Below are 19625 nucleotides of genomic sequence, written 5' to 3'. Positions count from 1 at the left end.
TTTCTCTTTAACGTTGTGACAAGAATGCTGCCTTTTTGCTCTCTTTGTGTGCAGCCCTTTTTCTTCAGCAGTGCCACTTTCTGCGGCAGGCTGGCCACTCAGAGAAGGCGGTCTCTTTGTTCCAGGCCATGGTTGACTTCACCTTCTTCAAACCTGACAGTGTGAAAGACCTGCCTACCAAAGGACAGGTACCAATTTCTGCTTTTCTGATCTTTCTCTCTCTTTTTGGGGAGAGGTTTGCATAATGGGAAGCAGTGATAATATATATTTCTTTTTTACTTTTTTTTTGTGTGTGTGTGTGTGAAAAAAGATACATATGCAAAAAAGCAATACATTTCCAAGTACATTTTAACAAGTAGTTATACAACAGATTTTAAAGTTTGGTATGGGTTACATTTCCATGATTTTTCATGTTTTCTTCTAGCTGCTCCAGGACTCTGGAAACCCACAGAAATGTCAGTATATTAATTCAGCAGTCATATTCATTTGTTGAATCCTTTCTTCCCTATTATACTCTTCCTTCTCTCTCTCTCTCTCTCTCTTTTTTTTTTTTTTTGTTAAAAATAACGTATACCGGGCGGGCCGCGGTGGCTCAGCGGGCAAAGTGCTTGCCTGCTATGCCGGAGGACCTCGGTACGATTCCCGGCCCCAGCCCATGTAACGAAAAACGGAGAAACAAAATACAATAAAACAAGAAAATGTTTAAAAGATGTTTCCCTTTCTTCCTCTCTTCCTTCCTTCTATCCTTCCTTCCTTCTCTCTGTCTTTCCTTTAAAAAAAAAAAAAAAAAAAAAAAAAAAAAAAAAAAAAAATAACGTATACCAAAAAGCAATGAATTTCAGAGTACATTGCAACAATTAGTTGTAGAACAGATTTCAGAGACTGGTATGGGTTACAGTTCCACAATTTTAAGTTTTTATTTCTAGTTGCTCTAAGGTACTGGAGATTAAAGGATATATACCTTTTTTTTTTTTTAACTTTTTTTTGTTGTATAACATATATACAGAGCAAAGAAATAAAAAAGCAGTGGTTTTCAAACCACTCTTCAACAAGTAGTTACAGGACAGAGCCTAGAGTTTTTCATGGGCTACCTATGATTCTCTCAGATTTTCTTTCTAGCTAATCCAGAATATAGGAGACTAGAAGACTTAAATATATTTTTATCATCGCAATTGACTTTTTTCCTTCTTTTTTTTGTGAACAAGAACATATATACAAAAAAGCTATAAATTGCAAAGCATAGTACCACAGTTAGTTGTAGAACATATTTCAGAGTTTGACATGGGTTACAGTTTCACAATTTTAGGTTTTTACTTCTAGCTGCTCCAAGACACTAAAGACTAAAAGAGATACCAGTTTAATGATTCAGCATTTATATTCATTTGTTAAATCCTATCTTCTCTGTATAACTCCACCATCACCTTGATCTTTCCATCCCTCTCTTTACCGGTGTTTGGGCCATGGCAATTCTAAATTTCTCATATTGAAATGGTCTGTCACTAACATGGGGTAGGGAGATGGAACTATCTGATGTTCTGGAGAGGCTGGGCTAGGTTTCAGGACTTATCTGGACCATGGACCCATCTGGAGGTTGTAGGTTTCTGGAAAGTTATTCTAGTGCCTGGAACCCTTGTGGAATCTTATATAGTGCCCTAGGTGTTCTTTAGGATTGGCTGGAATGGTCCTGTTTGGGGGTTGGCAGGTTATGATAGGTAGCGAGGACTAACTGAAGCTTGAGTAAGAGCAGCCTCCAGAGTTGCCTCTCAACTCTATTTGAACTCTCTGCCACTGATACTTTATTAGTTACACTTCTTTTCCCCTGTTGGTCAGGATGGAATTGCTGATCCCATGGTGCCAGGGCTGGATTCATCCCTGGGAGTCATCTCCCATGTCGCCAGGAAGATTTTCACCCCTGGATGTCATGTCCCATGTAGTGGGGCGGGCAGTGATTTCACTTGCAGAGTTAGGCTTAGAGAGACTGAGGCCACATCTGAGCAACAAAACAGGTCCTCCAAAAGTAATTCTTAGGCATGCCTATAGGTAGGCTAAGCTTCTCCGCTACCTACATAAGCTTTACAAGAGTAAGCCTCCTGATCGAGGGCATGGCCTATTGATTTGGGTGTCCCTGAAGTTTGACACAGTATTGGGATTCCCTGATGGTAAGGTTTAATAGTTCCATGTTTTTCTCCCCTCCCTCAGGGGACTTTGCCAATACTTTTTGATTATCTGCTTAATATACTCTAGGATGTATCCAGGCATTACAATAATCGATATAGTCTTAAAGAACCTCTTTCTTATTCTGTGCTCCTTGTGTTTTACTTGTTCAAATGAGCCATACAAGTAGGTTGAATTAGATTATGCACTACAGAAAATTTTGGTTCCAAACCACATAAACCTTTCTTCCATTGGTCTCAAAGAGTATGTGTGGTTCTAAAATGTAGACACTGCCTTCCTCACCCCTATGTTCTGAATTACTTGAACCCCAACCTATTCGGCTTCGTTCTTATCTCTAAATATCAGGTTATATATATATAAATCAGCCTCTCAAAATCCAGAAGTAATAATCACCTCTCTGAACTTAATGTGTCTGCTCTAAAAGCTTACAATCTAGGCCCCTGTTTTCTTATAAGCATTTTCTAAAGGTGACCATACTATTCTTGTTCTTTTTTTTCTGGCTTATTTGTCTCACCAAATGTCCCACATGTTCATTCACATCATTGCATACCTCACGACTTCGTCCTTTTTGTAGCAGCAGCAGTGGTAATATTTTTATAATATATTTTCCTTTACATCATTTCTGCTAAGGATTGTTTCTCAGAAATATTCTGGTGATCCAAGGAAAATTCCATAATGAAAGTAGTGCAACATGGATAGATGAAAAAAGAACATCTTTGTGAGAATTGCCAATGAAATTAAATATTGGCACTTTATCAGCACCCACCCTGTTTGGTGAGTGGGGGATCTTTTAGATCATAACAAGTGTACATCGCCAATATTTAGTGTGTGAAGCAATAAAAAAGGAATCTTACCACAAAGCTATGCATACCAGAAAACCTATCAGTTCTCTTTTGCCACTGAAGAAAACTCATTTCCTCCTCTACAGAGAGGATGGAGAAAGTGTCTGAATTTATGATGAACTTTAAAATGGGTTTCTTGAGAGGCTAAGGTCTGACCACCATGAGGAAGTTTCATGAATTGCCAGTAAAACCATTTTTATCATTTGGTACCTCACTCTAGACAAAAGTGGATTAAAGAATAATACCAGTTAATATTGATGTAATTGGTTATTACTATAATAAGCCTGATTAAGTCATTAGATTTTGTTATGCTTTGATACTTCACGAATATCCTACACTACAGAAGTGATTCTTAGCCAGCTCCCAGGGGCACGGTCAGAACTTTCCTCCCCACCCTCTTTGTGGAGATTCCCTGTGTGTGGAGAGAGGTCACTGGTAGATGGGCAGGCACTGCCCATGCTGGGAGCTGTTAAAGACAGTTGCTCCAAAGTGTCCTGAGACTCTGGTCCGTGTTCTGAAAATTTTAAATATTAACAGCATTTTCAAAGCATTTTTGTGACAACTTTGAAGTCAAGTTTTTTATTCCACAGTCTTCCATATTGCCTTTATAACCTAGAGACATTGTTACCATAAACACAGTAGCAGAACATAAAACAGGCACAGTCTGATATTACTGGTTTGTGTTTCTGTGGAATAAACAAATTGGTTATAACCATTTATCACACTATTTAAAAAATCCCCTCTGTGCTGCTTTGCTCCATCCCTCTTCTAAAAGCGAAACCAGTACAGAGGGAATGTGGTCTCCCTTCATGAGTGAGGGCAGTGGACATGTACTCTGAGAAAGGCCCTCGTCAGGATGGTCACCCTGCTGTCTTACAGCCCTTCTGTAGATCGTACATTTGGCTCCCCTGGGCTCAGGCTGGAAAGCCCTGTGGTTCCTGACCCACAGCATGCCCTTTGGAAGCCTAGTTGTCATCTTCAAAAGGTTTCTTACAAAAGCTTTCATTGAGCAGGGTATCGACTCACTTTTAGTGTCCTTATTGTCCGTTGATAACATGATCACTTTCCTGTTCATTGCCATCTGCACATTCTTTTCCACAGGGAATTATTGCCTGTGACCTGGTTAGCACACCCTGCAGACTTACTGCCTGAGTGAATGAGAGAGGGGCTTGTGCAGCCTGGCTTTAAAATGCCCACCTGTTTCTTCACTGGATGTCTCCCACATTCAGTTTTGGACCAGTAATCATTTATTGAGGCCTTGCTGTGTGTTGGTACCATGCCAGGTGTTAGGACACAATTCTGAAAAGATATGGTTATGTCCTCAAGAGCTTACAGTTTGTCCTGTGGAAACTTTGGATCCCCTTCCCCTCGAAAGGTCTTGCAGCAACATGGCTTTTCAGAGACAGGTTAGGGGCCCACTGGCATTAGGAGAACCAGCAATGTCACTGTCACTGGTTAGACTGGCCTGGTAGGACCAGAACTGGGAAACGACTCCTCCTTCCCAGTTACAGGCCCTTCTTGCTGCCCTCAGCCAGACTTGGTAACCTAATCGTGGAAATCACACCCTATTACCTGTGCTGGGTTCTGTTTTTTAGAAGCAATTCCCTAGGTCCTGCCCACAATGGAGGTGGGGGGTGGGGGTTACACAAGGCGTGAATACCAGAATGCCATGCTCATTGGGGCACCATTTTGGGGCTGCCTACCATACCAGGTCATTGTTTTTTCTATTTTTGGGTGTGCCTCAAATGTCTACTTCAGAGATCGATGGCAAGCATGATTTCATTTTAAGAATCATAAGCTCCTCTTATGTCCATGATCAGTATTTTGCACAGTGACTCAACTGTTTCGTACAGGTTAAGCCCAGCTTCCATTTTTTTAAATCTGAACAGGTGGAATTCTTTGAGCCCTTTTGGGACAGTGGAGAGCCCCGCACTGGAGAGAAGGGAGCGCGAGGCTGGAAAGCGTGGATGCACCAGCAGGAGCGGGGTGGCTGGGTGGTCATCAATCCAGGTAAGGCATCTCTGAGTTATGATGCATTTGCCTTTTCCTTCTGGAATTTGATTTTAATTCTTTGTGATGATTTCTTTATCCATATAGGCTTCTATTTATCAGTAGCTTAAGAACATTATACAAACATCAAAATGTCAAAAATACTTTGAGTAGACATCATGGGCGATAAGGCTGTTTCTTCCGCTTAGATACTCTAAAGCAGTCGACTCACCATTTCTTCAGTATTTTTGAGAGTTTGAGTTTCTTTCCAGAGAAAGTAATTTAAAACTTTCCTTTTGTAGGTTGCTGCTAAAGAAATTGTAATCATATTGCTAACTACCCTCCCCTCGACTTTCTATTTTTATGTGGATTTAAGGCAACTTTTCTTTTAGCAGTGTACAGATCAACAGATCCTTTTAAAAATACTTGCCTTTTTAGGAATATTATAAAATAACTTTTACCTAGCATTTATAGAACTTTCATTCTAAATGACCCCAAGATACTTTCCAGTGTGTATACAACAGCAGTGTGCGATAGAAATAATGCAGGGCCCATATGTAATTTCAATTTTCTCATAGCCATATTATGAAAGTAAAAAGCAACAGGTAAAATTAACTTTATTTATCTTAGTGTAGCAAAAGATATTTCGATGTATAATCTGTATTGAAAATTATCGAGATAGCTTACATTCTTTTTTTCCATATTAACTCTTTGAAATTTGTTGTGTATTTTACACATAGAGCACATCTGAATTCAGGTTAGTCCCTTTCCAAAAGTGTAACAGCCATATAGTTAATGGTCACTATATTTGACAGTGTGGCTGTTCAATATGTGAGGAATTGCTTGACTCTGTGAAAGATAGTTCCAGTTTAGGCAGGTATCTGCCAGGGAGACTGTTTTTTTTTAAAATGATAGGTGGGAAGACAGGGAATCAGGAGACTGGCCCCTTGCCCAGATCAGCCAGCCTCTAGTCACAGGCTTACCTTGCTGGGCCTTGGTTTCTTCTTTTGCGCAATGACAACTTTGGAGTCACCATCTCTGTGGTACCGCCTACAGGTGGTCTGGCTCTCAGCACTCACGAGGGCCCCTCGCGTGTTTTGGTAACTCTGCTCTGGGCAGTGCCTTCACATGGTGAACATGCCTTACCTGGGGATTGTAAAAAGATCCGCTGTTTAGATTTCCTTTGAGTGTGGGAATACAAGAAAGACTTGGAACTGTTCTGTCTAGGAAGAAAAATAACCTACACAGTAGAATGGAAGTAGGTATTGAATTTTCAACCACTGAGTCTGAATTACCGATGATCAAGGACCAAAATAAGTTTTAGTATTCTTTTTTTTTCTCTGTGTGTCTGCTTCAGCATGGTTTATGTTTTTTAGGCTGTTAGTTTTTTGTTTTTGTTACGATATATAGGTAATATGCAATGTGTGTATATATATAATGCATAATACACAGTATATATTACCTACGTTTCCCATGTTCTGTATTTCTGAGTTAGGAGAGCATAGAGTTTGCATAGCAGCATCCAGATACCAAGTTAACATTCCTTCTCTGAGAAGTGTCCATCTGTCTAATGGTCACTCATAATCGGATGGAAAGTTAGTTTTCTCAGAAAGATGTCATGCAAGCACTGAGCCTTTGATTTTTAAGATCAAGTTTGATAGATGTATAGGTACTTATATTCCCTGAAGGTGGTATTTATCATATGGCCTGAGGTATTTCTTCTTGCCAGTATCACAGCTTGTTTCTTCTCTCTTTCCCTCACTTCCTATTAGTCTGTTACTATTATATATAAATGGGTTTTCATCTTTCTTTCCATTTAATTCTTGGTCTTTGTATTTGAATGGATTCTGTCCAAAACCATATAATCTTTTGAATTTTAAATGTAACGAATTTATTACATAAATTCTGATGTGTGAATTTTCCTTATGGTAAGAGTTTTTCAGAATGATTAAAGATTTATTTCAAATGTAGATTTTTCAAAGAAGGTTATAAAATAAGTTGAATTTTAATCTTCTTGTTTAAGAAAATCAAAAGAGCGTTTGGGTGGAAGATTAAGGTTTAAAATGCTAGTCTGTATGTCATGCATTTAAATTCTTTGGGGTTTTTGGTTTGTTTTTAATATATTTTTAAGTTTTTGAAAGATTTATAGATTATAGAAAGCATACAGGAAGGTCCCAGGCCCCCTTCACCCTGTTCCTCCCTTACGTAACTATAGGACACTATCAAAACCAGGGAATTCACAATCCATAGAGTTTATTAAGATTTCACCAGTTTTACATGCACTCATTTGTTTGTGTGTATATTTGTATATTACTGTGCAGTTTTAGCATATGTGTGATTCACATAACCACCACCAGGTCAAGATACAGAATGTTTCAACGCCTGTGGCTTCCCTTGTACTGTCCCTTTATGGCCACATCCACCCCTCCTTCCCATCCCTAACCCCTTGGAACCATTAGTCTGTTCTCTAGCTCTGTGGTTATGTTATTTCATGAGTGTTATGGAAATGGACGCATACAGCATGGGACCTTTTGATACTAGCTTTTTCTACTCATCACAGTTCCTTTGAAATTCATCCAAATAGTTGCGTATTTCAGTAGCTTGTTCCTTTTTATTGTTGATTAGTATTCCATGGTACATTATACCAGTTTGTTTAACCATTCACCAATTGAAGGACATTTTGGATTATTTCTAGATTTGGGCTGTTAATGAATAAAGCCGCTGTGAACCATATGTGTGCAGGTTTTTGTGTGAATATAGGTTTAAATTTTTCTGGGATAAATGCCCAAGAATGTAATTGCTGGGTCTTATGGTAAGTGCAGGTTTAGTTTTTGTAAGAAGCTGTCAAACCCTCTTCCCAAATAGCTGTACCATTTTGTGTTCACAGTTTTTGTTGTTGTTTTACTGTTTTTATCATTGCACTTTGCAGATGATTCAGAATTTTCTCCTCTTCCATTCCACATGGTCTAGAATTGGGAAACAAAGTGAAATACATTATAGGATATCTTGAGTTGACTGTTTTTTTTTTCCAGCAAGTTCTAATGAGTATAAGTCCTGATCCATAAGTCCAATTATAAGGCCACTGGCTAAAAATTCTAATTGCTTGAAAATATCTAAACCAATACTGTCTTTAAATGTGATGTATTTTTCTAGAACTGTGCTGTTCAATACAACAGCTACTGACTTTATATGACTATTTAAATTAAATTTAAATAGAATTGAAAATTTGGTTTTTCTACTAACTACATTTCAAGTCACATGTGACTTGTGGCTACCATATTAGACATCATAGAAACTGAGTATGTTCACCATTGCAGAAAGTTTTACTGGATAGTGCTGTTCTAGAGTATATGTCATTCCCATTTTAATTGTTGTGATAAAATAGCAGCTTGATTGGGTGGTGGTCATGGTTTTATGTGCTGAGTAGGTGAACTAGAAGTTTTCTTCTTGTCCAGATGAGGATGATGATGAACCAGAAGAGGATGACCAGGAGATAAGAGATAAGACCCTGCCTCACTGGCAGATCTGGCTTGGCGCTGAGCGTTCCCGAGACCAGAGGCACTGGCGGCCCTGGCGCCCTGATAAGACCAAGAAGCAAGCTGAGGAAGACTGTGAGGATCCAGAGAGACAGGTCAGTATCCACTGTTCTTTCCATTCCCATTGTATTTTGGTTATCTGCAAGAAGATTGCTGGGGCTCTTTTAGGACTTGGCAAATTTAGAGGATAGTTGGCTGCTCTGGTTCATGTCTGGGGGTACTTCCCTTCTGCGAGTACCAGGGTAAATTTTATTGGCCACTGGTAATGGGGGAGTATACAGGTGCTTTTGACCAAATGGTTCCTGCCCCTGTGTAGGAGGGCTAGGCTCCCATGCCCACCCCGCTAGAGATTGTCTTCCAGTTTATTAATTACATTTTTCACAAGGAAGCCTGAGTAGGCCCTCAGGGTCTTAAAAAAGCTAAATCACTGTCCTAGATTCATTTATAGTATACACATTCCCCACCCCACTCCCTGGTCCAAAGAGATTTGGCATTTAGAGTTCATCTGAAGATAAGAGAGATGGGATGTTGGGTCACTGTGGGGACAGGTGGCCTGCAGCTTGCCTTGCAAGAAGAAACTGGCCTCAACTGAGTGCCTGTGGGTTCTGGGCCCTGACTTCATGCTGTCTTGTTTGCTGTCATCATGACGTGGTATCTGCTACTCTATATAGTGTCCACAGCTCTGGATAGTAAAATAAAAATGGAGGAAGAAATTCTGATGGGATACCTAGAACTGGCCTTGTTTCAGAAGATACCTACGTATCGCTTGGCATGTGACATGCCATAGTACAGATCAAGATATTTTCACAGTGACGAGATTTGTTAACTTTTTAGCCTTAGGTGGCGTGTTATCTGTGAGATTTTTGCCCACTTTGTTCACTGCTGTATCCCCAGTGTCCAGAACAGTGCTTGTTATGCAGCAAATGCTCAGTGCATATTTCTTGGATGTCAAATGAGTCTTTAATGCCAGAGACCCTGCTCTGGACAGAGGGATCAGCATGAGTGAAGGCCGCAGAGTACCTGGAATGTCTGAGGAGTGGTGAATGGGGCAGCAGGACTGAAATTAGGGAATGGAGAAAGAGGTGAAGGAGCAGTGCAGACCGGGAGCAGGGTGAGAGTTTCCAGGGAAACCTCAACTCAGTGGCTTGCTTAGGGAGTGGACTGTCATGGTGAGATGAGTCTCTGCATGTGTGGCCCCTTTCCTTTTTTTTTTTTAAAGGAAAGACAGAGAGAAGGAAGGAAGGATAGAAGGAAGGAAGGAAGGAAGAAAGGGAAACATCTTTAAACATTTTCTTGTTTTTATTGTATTCTGTTTCTCCGTTTTTGTTACATGGGCTGGGGCCGGGAATCGAACCGAGGTCCTCCGGCATAGCAGGCAAGCACTTTGCCCGCTGAGCCACCGCGGCCCGCCCTCCTTTCCTTTTAAAGCTGCATATTTAGAGAAGAGCATGATCTTTCTTGGGTGTTCAAGGGTTTTACCAAGTTTCAGGGTCACCCTTTTCGAAGTTGGTTCTGAAGGCTCAGAATTGCAGCAGTTTCCTGGAAGCTGATTTCTGGAGCAAACTACTACTGTGAGCAATTTCTTGTCATTTAGCTTTTTCTCTAATCAAAGCCTGGGGGAAGGAACCTTTTTGAATAATCGGTAGTTTTGGTTATTCAGTCCTAGGTAGTCCAGCTTTTTTGAGTTTTTGTTTCAATTTCCTCTTACGGAGAGCCACAAAGACAGTGAGATAAGCAGTGCTTGAGACAATGGACAGTCTCCTTGGCCTTACATTTAAAACTTGTTGCTTGAAATCAGCTATGAACATTTATAGTTTAGTAATAGTCTTTTATAATTGCTCTTAACATGGTTCATCACTCCTTCTGTTTCCTTCTTTCCTTTCTGCCATTTATCTATTTTTGAGCTTATTTTTCATTTCCTAAAGCAATTTTATACAAAGAAACCACAAAATAGTAAGGTTCTTGAACTCTTCCATTTTAAAATAAATACTTTCACAATTGTAATTTATCAAAGTAAATACAAAAGCAAGTATGTGTGCTTTTAGGAGGTAAATGTAATTCTAGCTTTTGTAGGAACCATTGGGGTACTTTGAAAGCTTTTGGCTGAAGCCTGTTCGTGTCTTCTCTCTTTCCCAGAATAACCCATATTCCCCGTATGAAAATTGTCATGGCACTGCCAGGCTGCTGCCCAATTGTTCTGCAGATCCAGCTCTCCTGATTGCCTTGTGAGGCTTCTGGGGTTTTTTGTTTGTTTGCTTGTTCTTGCATCTTGCAGAAAACTTAGCAGCTATCTATGTAAAATTTATTTTAATTTGAATAATGTTGAACCATTGTTACATTCTTATAAAAAGAATTGTGGGAAAAAATTTGAAGGCTTTTTGTTTCATTATATAAACTTAGCTCCTGTTTAGGTCACTGTATTTTGTCTTTGTTGCAGGTGTTGTTTGATGATATTGGACAATCTCTGATCAGACTTTCCAGTCCAGAGCTTCAGTTTCGGCTGATCGAGGCCTTCCTGCAGTTTTTGGGGGTGCCTTCTTGCTCTCCTCCTCCAGCCTCCTGCCTTTACCTGGCCATGGATGAGACTAGCATCTTCGATAATGGACTTTATGATGAAAAGCCGTTGACTTTTTTCAGCCCCTCGTTTTCCGGTGTTAGCTGTGTTGGCCGCATGGACCAGTTGGGCTGTAGACGCTGGACCAGGGGTCACAATCGAGAGGGCGAGGAGTTCATTCGCAACGTCTTCCACCTTGTGATGCCTTTGTTTTCAGGCAAGGAAAAGTCTCAGCTCGCCTTCTCCTGGTTACAGTATGAGATTGCAAAGGTAACTCCTCAGTGTGTTTGGGGACTTTTCATTTCTTGTTGGTGTTCACAGCTGGGGTTATAGGGCTTATTACTCTTCAGGGAACCTGTAAAATATAAAGAAAAAGTTTGTGGCATTTGCTCTGCTCAACTGATGTTGCCATTGTGTGACCTTGGTGATAAATTGTTGAAATGTGCACTCCAGCTGGGAGGACTGGCTATCTTCCCAGAAGGGGACGTACTTTGATAAAGTTATCTAGGTCCCAGGAAGCCCCTCTTGGTTCCTAGCCAGGTCCCAGAGAACCACCTGGGCCAAGTCATGCAAACTGATTGGAATCTGGCCACTATTGTGTAAAAACACCATATAAATGAATGCCAGCAGTTAGACCTTGGAATTTCATCCAAGAGGAGGATGCTTCACTTGGAACTTTCCCAGTCATACCTCGACTACTATCTCGGGATTCCCCAGCATCCTTCAGGTGTTAGTGCTGTCCTACCTGGTGATGCAACTATGTCTTATTTCTAACAATCTTTTAATTATTTTCTTAATAAATACTGTCTTTGTATCCCTGAAGTCTGTATTGTCTGTGAACCTGAGCTTCTAAATTAAGTGGCTACAACTATCATGCTTGCCTTTCATGTGACAGCCTGTTACCAATACCCCCTTCTTCAATGACTCTTGAAGGCACCTCGTGGGTCAAGAGTCCTCTGCAGTGGAGAGGAGGAAGAAGGAAACGAGTCCAGCTACTTTAGTGACTCCAGAACTGTGTATCGTGTTGATTCTTAAATTGCCAGATGTCTGTGATTATGTGAGCAGTTTAGGTTAAGAACCAAGCTTAATCTTAAGCAGGGTTAGAGGATTTAGGGACTTATTAAATTAGATAAAATAAGGAGCTTACCCTGCTCTGTGTATCTTTCTGCTAGAAATTAAATGTCTGGGGTTGACTGTACTGCCCTCTGCTGGCCACCGTTAGTATTGAATTTGAACAGCAAGCTTTTGAAGCTTTATTTACAGCATTTTATACACCAGGCTGTATTATTAAAACAATGTCTTTGATAATATTTGGCGGCCACATCTTGTTTGAAAAGGGCATCTTGAATAGATAAGCTTTGTTTATAAAGATTTCAGATGGATGTGTTTATTTGGGGGCACCCATGGCCAAGGTAAAATCGTGACTTGTGTCCACATTCAGAGAGCCCAAGTATTTACCAAACAAATAAGAAAGGGAGGATGTATAGATGTCTCAAATCTTTCTGAAGTTTGCAGTGTATAAGGATTTGCTTTAAAACTACAGAGCACTTGAAGTTTTTTCTTTTTGCCCATAGGTTATTTGGTATCTGTACACTAAAAACAAGAAGAAATTAAAGTCACAAGGGAAGAATTGCAAAAAACTAGCCAAGAACCTCCTAAAGGAGCCAGAGAACTGCAACAATTTTTGCCTCTGGAAGCAGTATGCCCATCTGGAGTGGTTGCTTGGCAACATAGAAGATGCCAGAAAAGTTTTTGACACAGCACTCAGCATGGCAGGAACCAAAGAACTGAAGGAATCTGCACTCTGTGAACTGGGTCTGCTTTACGCTGAGCTGGAGGTGGAGCTGCTGTCGGATATGAGAGGAGCTGTCACATCCAGAGCTGTTCACATACTAACCAGACTGACTGAGAGCGTCCCATATGGGCCCTTCACTGGGCAGGTCTTGGCGGTTCACATTTTGAAAGCTCGTAAGGCATATGAGCACGTGCTGGAGGACTGTTGGGGTGAAAGCTGTGGCTCTCATCCAGCACCCCTTGACTCCTTGAACCGCCTGATAAGCTTGACTAAATGCTTTATGCTCTTCCAGTATTTGACCATAGGGATCGATGCTGCTGTGCAGATCTACCAGCAGGTCTTTGCAAAACTGAAGGGCTTTGTTTCCCCAGAAGGCTCTGGCTTGGAGGAGGGTGGCAGTGCCCAGAGTCTGACAACTGTTCTCGAAGCTGCCACCTTGATGCACACGAGTCTGCTCAGGTTCCACATGAAAGTGAGTGTCTACCCGCTGACTCCTTTGCGTGAGGCAGTCTCTGAGGCTTTAAGGTTGTACCCAGGCAACCAGGACCTTTGGAGAGCATATGGACAGATCCAAAATAAGTCCCACAGTGCCAGCAAAACCAGAAGATTCTTTGATACTGTCACCAGGTCTGCCAAATCCCTGGAGCCTTGGTTGTTTGCAATTGAAGCAGAGAAAATGAGAAAAAGACTGGTGGAAGCTGTCCAGAGGTAATTACAGCTCATCTTGTTCACATGTTAGACAAACCTTTGTGGACGGTCTACTGTGTTCCCCCTGCTCTGCTGGGTCTCGAGTTCCTGGGACACCTGCTCTGGACAGTCTGGATGGTGTGGAAGGACATATTGAAAGGTGGTACTTGCAAGTAAAGATGAAAGTTACAAAGTAGCAGCACCTTTCATTAGAGGCCTTGTGGCTGATTTCCCAGGCCATGCTCTGGGGAGCCTGCGTCCCTTCAGAATGTCTGAGAAGCTGTAGTGGAAGTGTATGGTTGAGACCATAGGCTCTGGTGTTGGACTGTTTGGATTTAAAGCCCAGCTCCTCTCCAGTTGTCTGGGTGACCAAATCAGTTCACCTTTCTTACAAGCTTTTCATCCACAAAATGGGAATAATTAAAGAACCTACCTTATCAGGTTGTTTTGAGGGACAGTGTGGCCTAAGTGCTTAGCAAAGAATGCAGAGAAATTACCAGTTTCTCTTATTACAGGTAATAACAGCATCATGTTTCAAATGCCATCTTTTGATACAGTTTTTATATCTGAAGTTTAATAAGAGTGTGTGTGTATGTGTGTGAGACTTCTAGATAGAGTGTTGTGTAGAAACCACAGAACCTTGGCCTCAGAGAGACCATCTGTGTCCCTGCAGCATGCAAGGAGAGCTGAGCACATGCTCCCCTGCTGTGCCTTGACCTGCTTGCTGCTGACATTTGTTAGTGCTAAAGCGTCTCCTCCTCCTGCGGTGTGGGCCAAGAGAACTTGTTTCAGAGTTTCATGAGCCTTTTCTTCACAGGCTAGATGGTAGAGAAATTCATGCCACAATTCCTGAGACTGGCTTAACAAACCGAATCAAGGCGCTGTTTGAAAACGCAACCCGAAGCGACAATGGCAGCCAGTGTCCCCTGCTGTGGAGAATGTATTTGAACTTTTTGGTAAGAACATATTTAGATTTCTTTGTATACAGAGCTCTACTCCTTCCTTCCTCAGTGAGAAAATGCAAGTGTCCAGGACCCACTGCATAGGAAAGCTGGAGCGGCTTATCCCCATCCTCACACCTTCTTGGCATTGGTTAATCCTTACTGGAATCCTGATGGGATAATGTCATTTTCATGGGATTTGGTAAGGGGTGGCAAATTACATTTTTACTCAAGGTAAATGGTAGAATGAAATTGAATAGTAATCACTAGGGTGTTTGGTGCAGTAGGACTTAATGTGGGTTTCTCTGAGTTGACTTCATAAAGTCAACAACTTGGAAAATGTCCTAAGAGCTTTCATTTGAAAGGGACCTAAGTTCTTTGCCATTGTGCTCATGAAAATTTCCAGGTCCCAATTCTGTTTTCAATTATTGAAAGAGAAAGTTCAATCTAGAATGGAGTTTTTGAACTAGACATTTTCAGAGCATCCAAGCACTCAATATGAAGTACTGTGGTGATTGCACGTGGTGAGACATGGAATTTTGTTAACATTATTTATTGTACGGACTGAGAGGTGGTTCTCTGGTTTCATGGAGTCAGCAGGCTGGCTTTCTCTTCAAGTTAAAGGTGATGATTGGGGTGGGCCTCATTTACTGTATAATACAGCTGTGACCAAGGAGTGTGCATTTCAGAAACACAGTTTTCTGGGCCACTCGTGTGTGGCTTTAGCTCAAGGGACTAAATCACATCCCAGGTACCTCCAATGAATGTCACACATTGTAGAAGACAGTAACCTTCCTTAGACATAAATGCTCTGTGTATCTCTGATTGTTTCCATTTGACATAGGACAAAATTGGGTAGAGAGATAGAGAAAGAGTTATGTGTCAGGAGAAGTTGACGCCTCTCCCTCTCTCCTGCCTTAGATTCCAGATTTTACCTGGCCTCTGAAAGGGCGGGTGTATTGAAGGCCAGCGGGCAGGGAGGACACGTCTTCTCAGGACAGTCCCTCATGGGCACATACAGGAAAAGGTGCATCTTCTTTTGGCAGAATTGGCCACAAAGTTCTATACATTTTCCTGAAATTTATTCTTTTTACCTCAAGCTGAGATTTTATGGTTTGACTCTTGTGTGGAGTATAAGCCTTAGGAAGTTCACATGTTTCTCCAAGTGGTCATGGTACATTCCTGGCCTAAGAGCAGGACACTGCTGGTTAGTTAAAGGGACACTTGGGGTCACCTCATCTGCACTCCTGTGTTAGCCCCATCAGCCCATGGGACAGATTAGTTGCTCCCTGATAGCGTTGCCAATGCAAATATTCTATGAGCCTTTCTAAGCAAACAAAAGTCATTAGTTTAACAAAGGGAAACCTTGCAAATTTACTAGTTTTAATTTCCCAGTCTTTCATAGGTGGATGTAGGATAAGGTATAAACTTAGAATATTTTTACCGATAATCTGCTGTGAGCCAAGTTTGGTTGGATTGTCAACAGAAGAATGCTTGTTGACTTTTAGAAAAGAAGACCTGGGCCTTTAAGGAGTTTATGTCTTTTTGGAAAAGTTCATGTTGGAACCAAGGATTAATTAGAGCAGCGACTTTCCCTGGCAGCTCCTGAGGCATCTGGGCAGGCCCTAGCACTTTGATAAACACTGTGAAAAATTCACATGTGGGCTGAGATGTAAAGTGTGGGCAGCAAGGAATAGAGGGCAGGGGCAGGGACTGCCTCTGTGGAGGAGTGTTTCGTGTGTGTGTCTGTGTGTGTGTGTTTGTGCATTTGTACATTTATGCATGTGTGCCTTAAAGTATACATACGTACATAACATATATGCTTGCTTTGTTTTTTCCCTGCAAAACTGATTAGAGAAATTGCAACTTATGCTGGCTATTGAGAATATGGAAGAAAAAAAGAATTAGAGAAACAGCAGTTAGAATTTTCCACTAAGATTGGAAATTTAACTTAACCAGGTTAAAACCCTGTTTTAGGAGAAACTTTCAAATACACCAGTCTGCAAGTACATTAATACTCTCAACCAAACTTTTTTTGTGTTTTGGCTAAAATTGCATAGTTATTCTGAAGATTTTTAAAGTCCTTTAATTTGATCTTCCACCTATACAATAAAGATATTCAAGTATATAGAGCAGTTAGCTGATTTTATGTGGCTGAGGAAAGAAATCTTAATGAATAGAAAGGGAGAGTGGCATTTCTGACTTGTTAATCATTAGATTTTATTTTACTGCCTGGGATAATTTCCTCCATTCTGTTGACTGCTGGCAGAAGTGAGAATATATTGAAAGGCTACCATTTGCAAGAGCTGGTGGGAGGGAAAAAATCCTTTTTATGAAGTTCACCTTTCTGGTAATGAATAAATAAGCCTCTCAGCAAGAGTGTCACTCTTATTATGCCCCTTAGGAATACTCAGATGAAATATTTTAGAAGTGTATCTTTTCTTTATTTGAGAAAGGCTGGATTTCAGTTTACTCAGATTACTTAGGGAAAAAAATGTCTAAGTTAGCAGTTGCTCAGATTTAGAGAATAGTGTTTTGCAAAAGGCTGAAGACTGCGGTTGTCTTGTTTTCTTGGTGATGCCTGCTTCCCCCATGTGGAGGTGGCATAAGGAGGTACAAAATGCCAAAACAAGTGATTATTAAGCACCAAACAGCTTTTCTAAATGGAGAGCTCTAGTAGTTGTTTCCTTATTGAAGAGTCTGGCCTGAGAGGCAGCTGCCTCTTCACACTGCCGTTGTCCCCCTCCCCGCCCCACACCTGTCTGTCCAGGTGGAGAACGATTAATGGCCCCGCTCAGGCAGGGATCAGGGCCTGAGCAGAGGGCCCTGCAGCGCGTGGGTTTTCTGGAGACTCACATGAGGTGCTCATGAGTGTCTTGTTTGCTGGGCTCTTCACAGGGCACACGGTTTGATAATCCTGTTGATCTCATTTCTCCAAAAGGTAGCTTTCAGAAAATGCAAGTATTAGATCAAATATTTTCTGTTTCTGTGAAGTCACCAACCTCACCTCCAGGACACAGCCTCGATCACGGCACTGCCGTGATGCCACGACCCACGTCTCACAGCACAGGAGGGGAGGCGAGGCTGGAAAAAAGGCAGCAGTACTAAAGATCAGCGCTCAGGGCCGTCTGGAAAGGGGAGACACATCCAAGCCAGCAGGGCCCCTGAGCCTGTCCTGTGGGGTGTGGAGGCCGTACGCCATAGTCAGGGGGCCGGGGCCCGCATCCGCACAAGCTGACTTCCTGCACTTTAGAGTCCACTGTAGAGGGGGACGGGAGGTTTTATAGCCTTAGCCTGTCAGTTTCAGTCATTTTTATATTTTGTTCCTCACCTCAGGTTTCCTTAGGAAATAAAGAAAGAAGCAAAGGTATATTCTACAAAGCCCTTCAGAATTGTCCTTGGGCAAAGGTAAGTTTTAGAAACAATGGTATCTGCAGGTTCCCATACATCCCTCTCGGCCTCAGTCCAGCCAGTCCCCCTGGGCTGCCTTGTTGTCTGGGACACTCAGCTCCGTGGATGTCAGGGCACATCCAGGGCCTTTCCATAGCGAGATGTCCCCTGTGGAGTCTGAGCCTTCTGTGCGTTGGTTTCCTTTCCGAGATGTCCCCTGTGGAGTCTGAGCCTTCTGTGCGTTGGTTTCCTTTCTTTGCATTGGAGCTGCTGGTTCATGGGTGGGCTGCTAAGGGTAGTTGGTTTCACACATTTGCCTAAACTTCATCCTAGTTTCTGAGAATCTGGATCCATGCCCACCTCTGCCTGGCAGAGCCCTGGTCAGGAGGTGTTCAGAAATCAAACTGTTGGCAGCAGCAATGTCTGCCAGCAATGTGTGGCCCACTTTTGGAAGAAAAGCCCTCACTTTGGGTTTATACATGTTCACTCTATTTTTGTGAGTTCGGTGCCCTAGCTGAAGTACCTCCAGGTGTTACTTGAGATAAGAGAGACCCAGTGAAGGGGAGGGTGGGCCCGAGAGGGCGGGGCAGGAGGGACAGCCCACTGGGAACCTGCTCCTTGTGCTCCCAGCTCTCCCCACATAACAGGAAGTGGCTGACCAACCAGGGCGGCCCCTCCCTCCTGTAGGTGTTGTACATGGACGCAGTGGAGTACTTCCCGGATGAGATGCAGGAGATCCTGGATCTGATGACTGAGAAGGAGCTCCGCGTGCGCCTGCCGGTGGAGGAGCTGGAGCTCCTGCTTGAAGATTAGGGACCAGGAGGGCAGGGGGCATCATCAACCCTGTGGCAGCCAAAACGAGCAAGAGGCAACGCGGCTGCACTGCCTTGTGTGCGTGTCTCCGGGCGGCAGGAGACCTCTCCTTTTTAAGTCTTTGTTCTTGGTCATTTGTGTCTGAGTTGCAAGCTGTACATTTTGAAGGTGTGTAAAAGACGCAAAACTATTGTTTTACATATTATATATGTGAGCATGTATATATGTACATAGACGACTCATCATCCCAAACAACAATTAAACCTGTTATGGTTGATGTGTGCACGAGTTCTTGTTTGATCCGCCCTTACTCTCCCCAGCCGTGGCCAGCCCTGTGCTGGTGTCCTTGGTGGCCCTGCCATGCCCTCCGGGCTCCTCGGGACCAGTTTGGGCATACAAGGTCTGGTTTCTCAAACACTGGGCCTCCTCCCCCAGGCCAGTTAGTAGAGAGTCATTTGAAACTTGGAGTCCTGGCTTGTGTCGAGTGAGTGGAAGGTTTCTCCTTTAGTCCCTTGGCCCAGAACTCAGCGAGAAATGGACTCTCAGGCCCACCCCAGACCTGCTGAGTCAGAATCTGCTTTCTAACCGGCTCCTGGGGGATTGTGTGCACAGGGAGAGTGGGAAGTGCTACCCGAGGAGATGAGGCCCCCTCGGCGGGCAGGGTGTTGGTGACCGCTGTTGTCCTGAGAGCAGGGTGGGGAACTGGGTGCCAGCTCCTTTCCCCACCAAACCCACCCCTGCCTTGAAGAAGCGCTGAGGATGCTTGTTGGCCTGCTCTGCGTCAGCACGGCTTATGATGTAATATGGAGGCCAGGTCTGGTCATACTCTTGTTTTGATTTCTGAGGGCTGCGAATAAAATGGAATGTAATAGCCGCACTCAGACTCTATTCCGGGAGGAATTG

At 42.5% G+C, this 19625-nt stretch overlaps 1 protein-coding gene across 1 annotated transcript in view; it reads left to right on the top strand.

The window, feature by feature from the left end:
* Positions 1-18999, top strand: part of NRDE2 (NRDE-2, necessary for RNA interference, domain containing) — a 52711-nt gene extending 33712 nt beyond the window's left edge. Inside the window, exons 7-14 of the mRNA XM_077123312.1 lie at positions 55-188; positions 4907-5027; positions 8462-8637; positions 10980-11366; positions 12671-13599; positions 14396-14534; positions 17856-17927; positions 18597-18999. Coding sequence (XP_076979427.1) covers positions 55-188; positions 4907-5027; positions 8462-8637; positions 10980-11366; positions 12671-13599; positions 14396-14534; positions 17856-17927; positions 18597-18722 — 2084 coding nt within the window. The 3' untranslated portion in view covers positions 18723-18999. The remainder of the gene's footprint in view (positions 1-54; positions 189-4906; positions 5028-8461; positions 8638-10979; positions 11367-12670; positions 13600-14395; positions 14535-17855; positions 17928-18596) is intronic.
* Positions 19000-19625: the final 626 nt, after the last annotated feature.

Source organism: Tamandua tetradactyla, chromosome 12, assembly GCF_023851605.1.
Source record: "Tamandua tetradactyla isolate mTamTet1 chromosome 12, mTamTet1.pri, whole genome shotgun sequence".
Classification (NCBI taxonomy): Eukaryota; Metazoa; Chordata; class Mammalia; order Pilosa; family Myrmecophagidae; genus Tamandua; species Tamandua tetradactyla.
The sequence above is the reverse complement of the archived record's forward strand: the minus strand, read 5'-3'. Positions and strand labels throughout refer to the sequence as shown.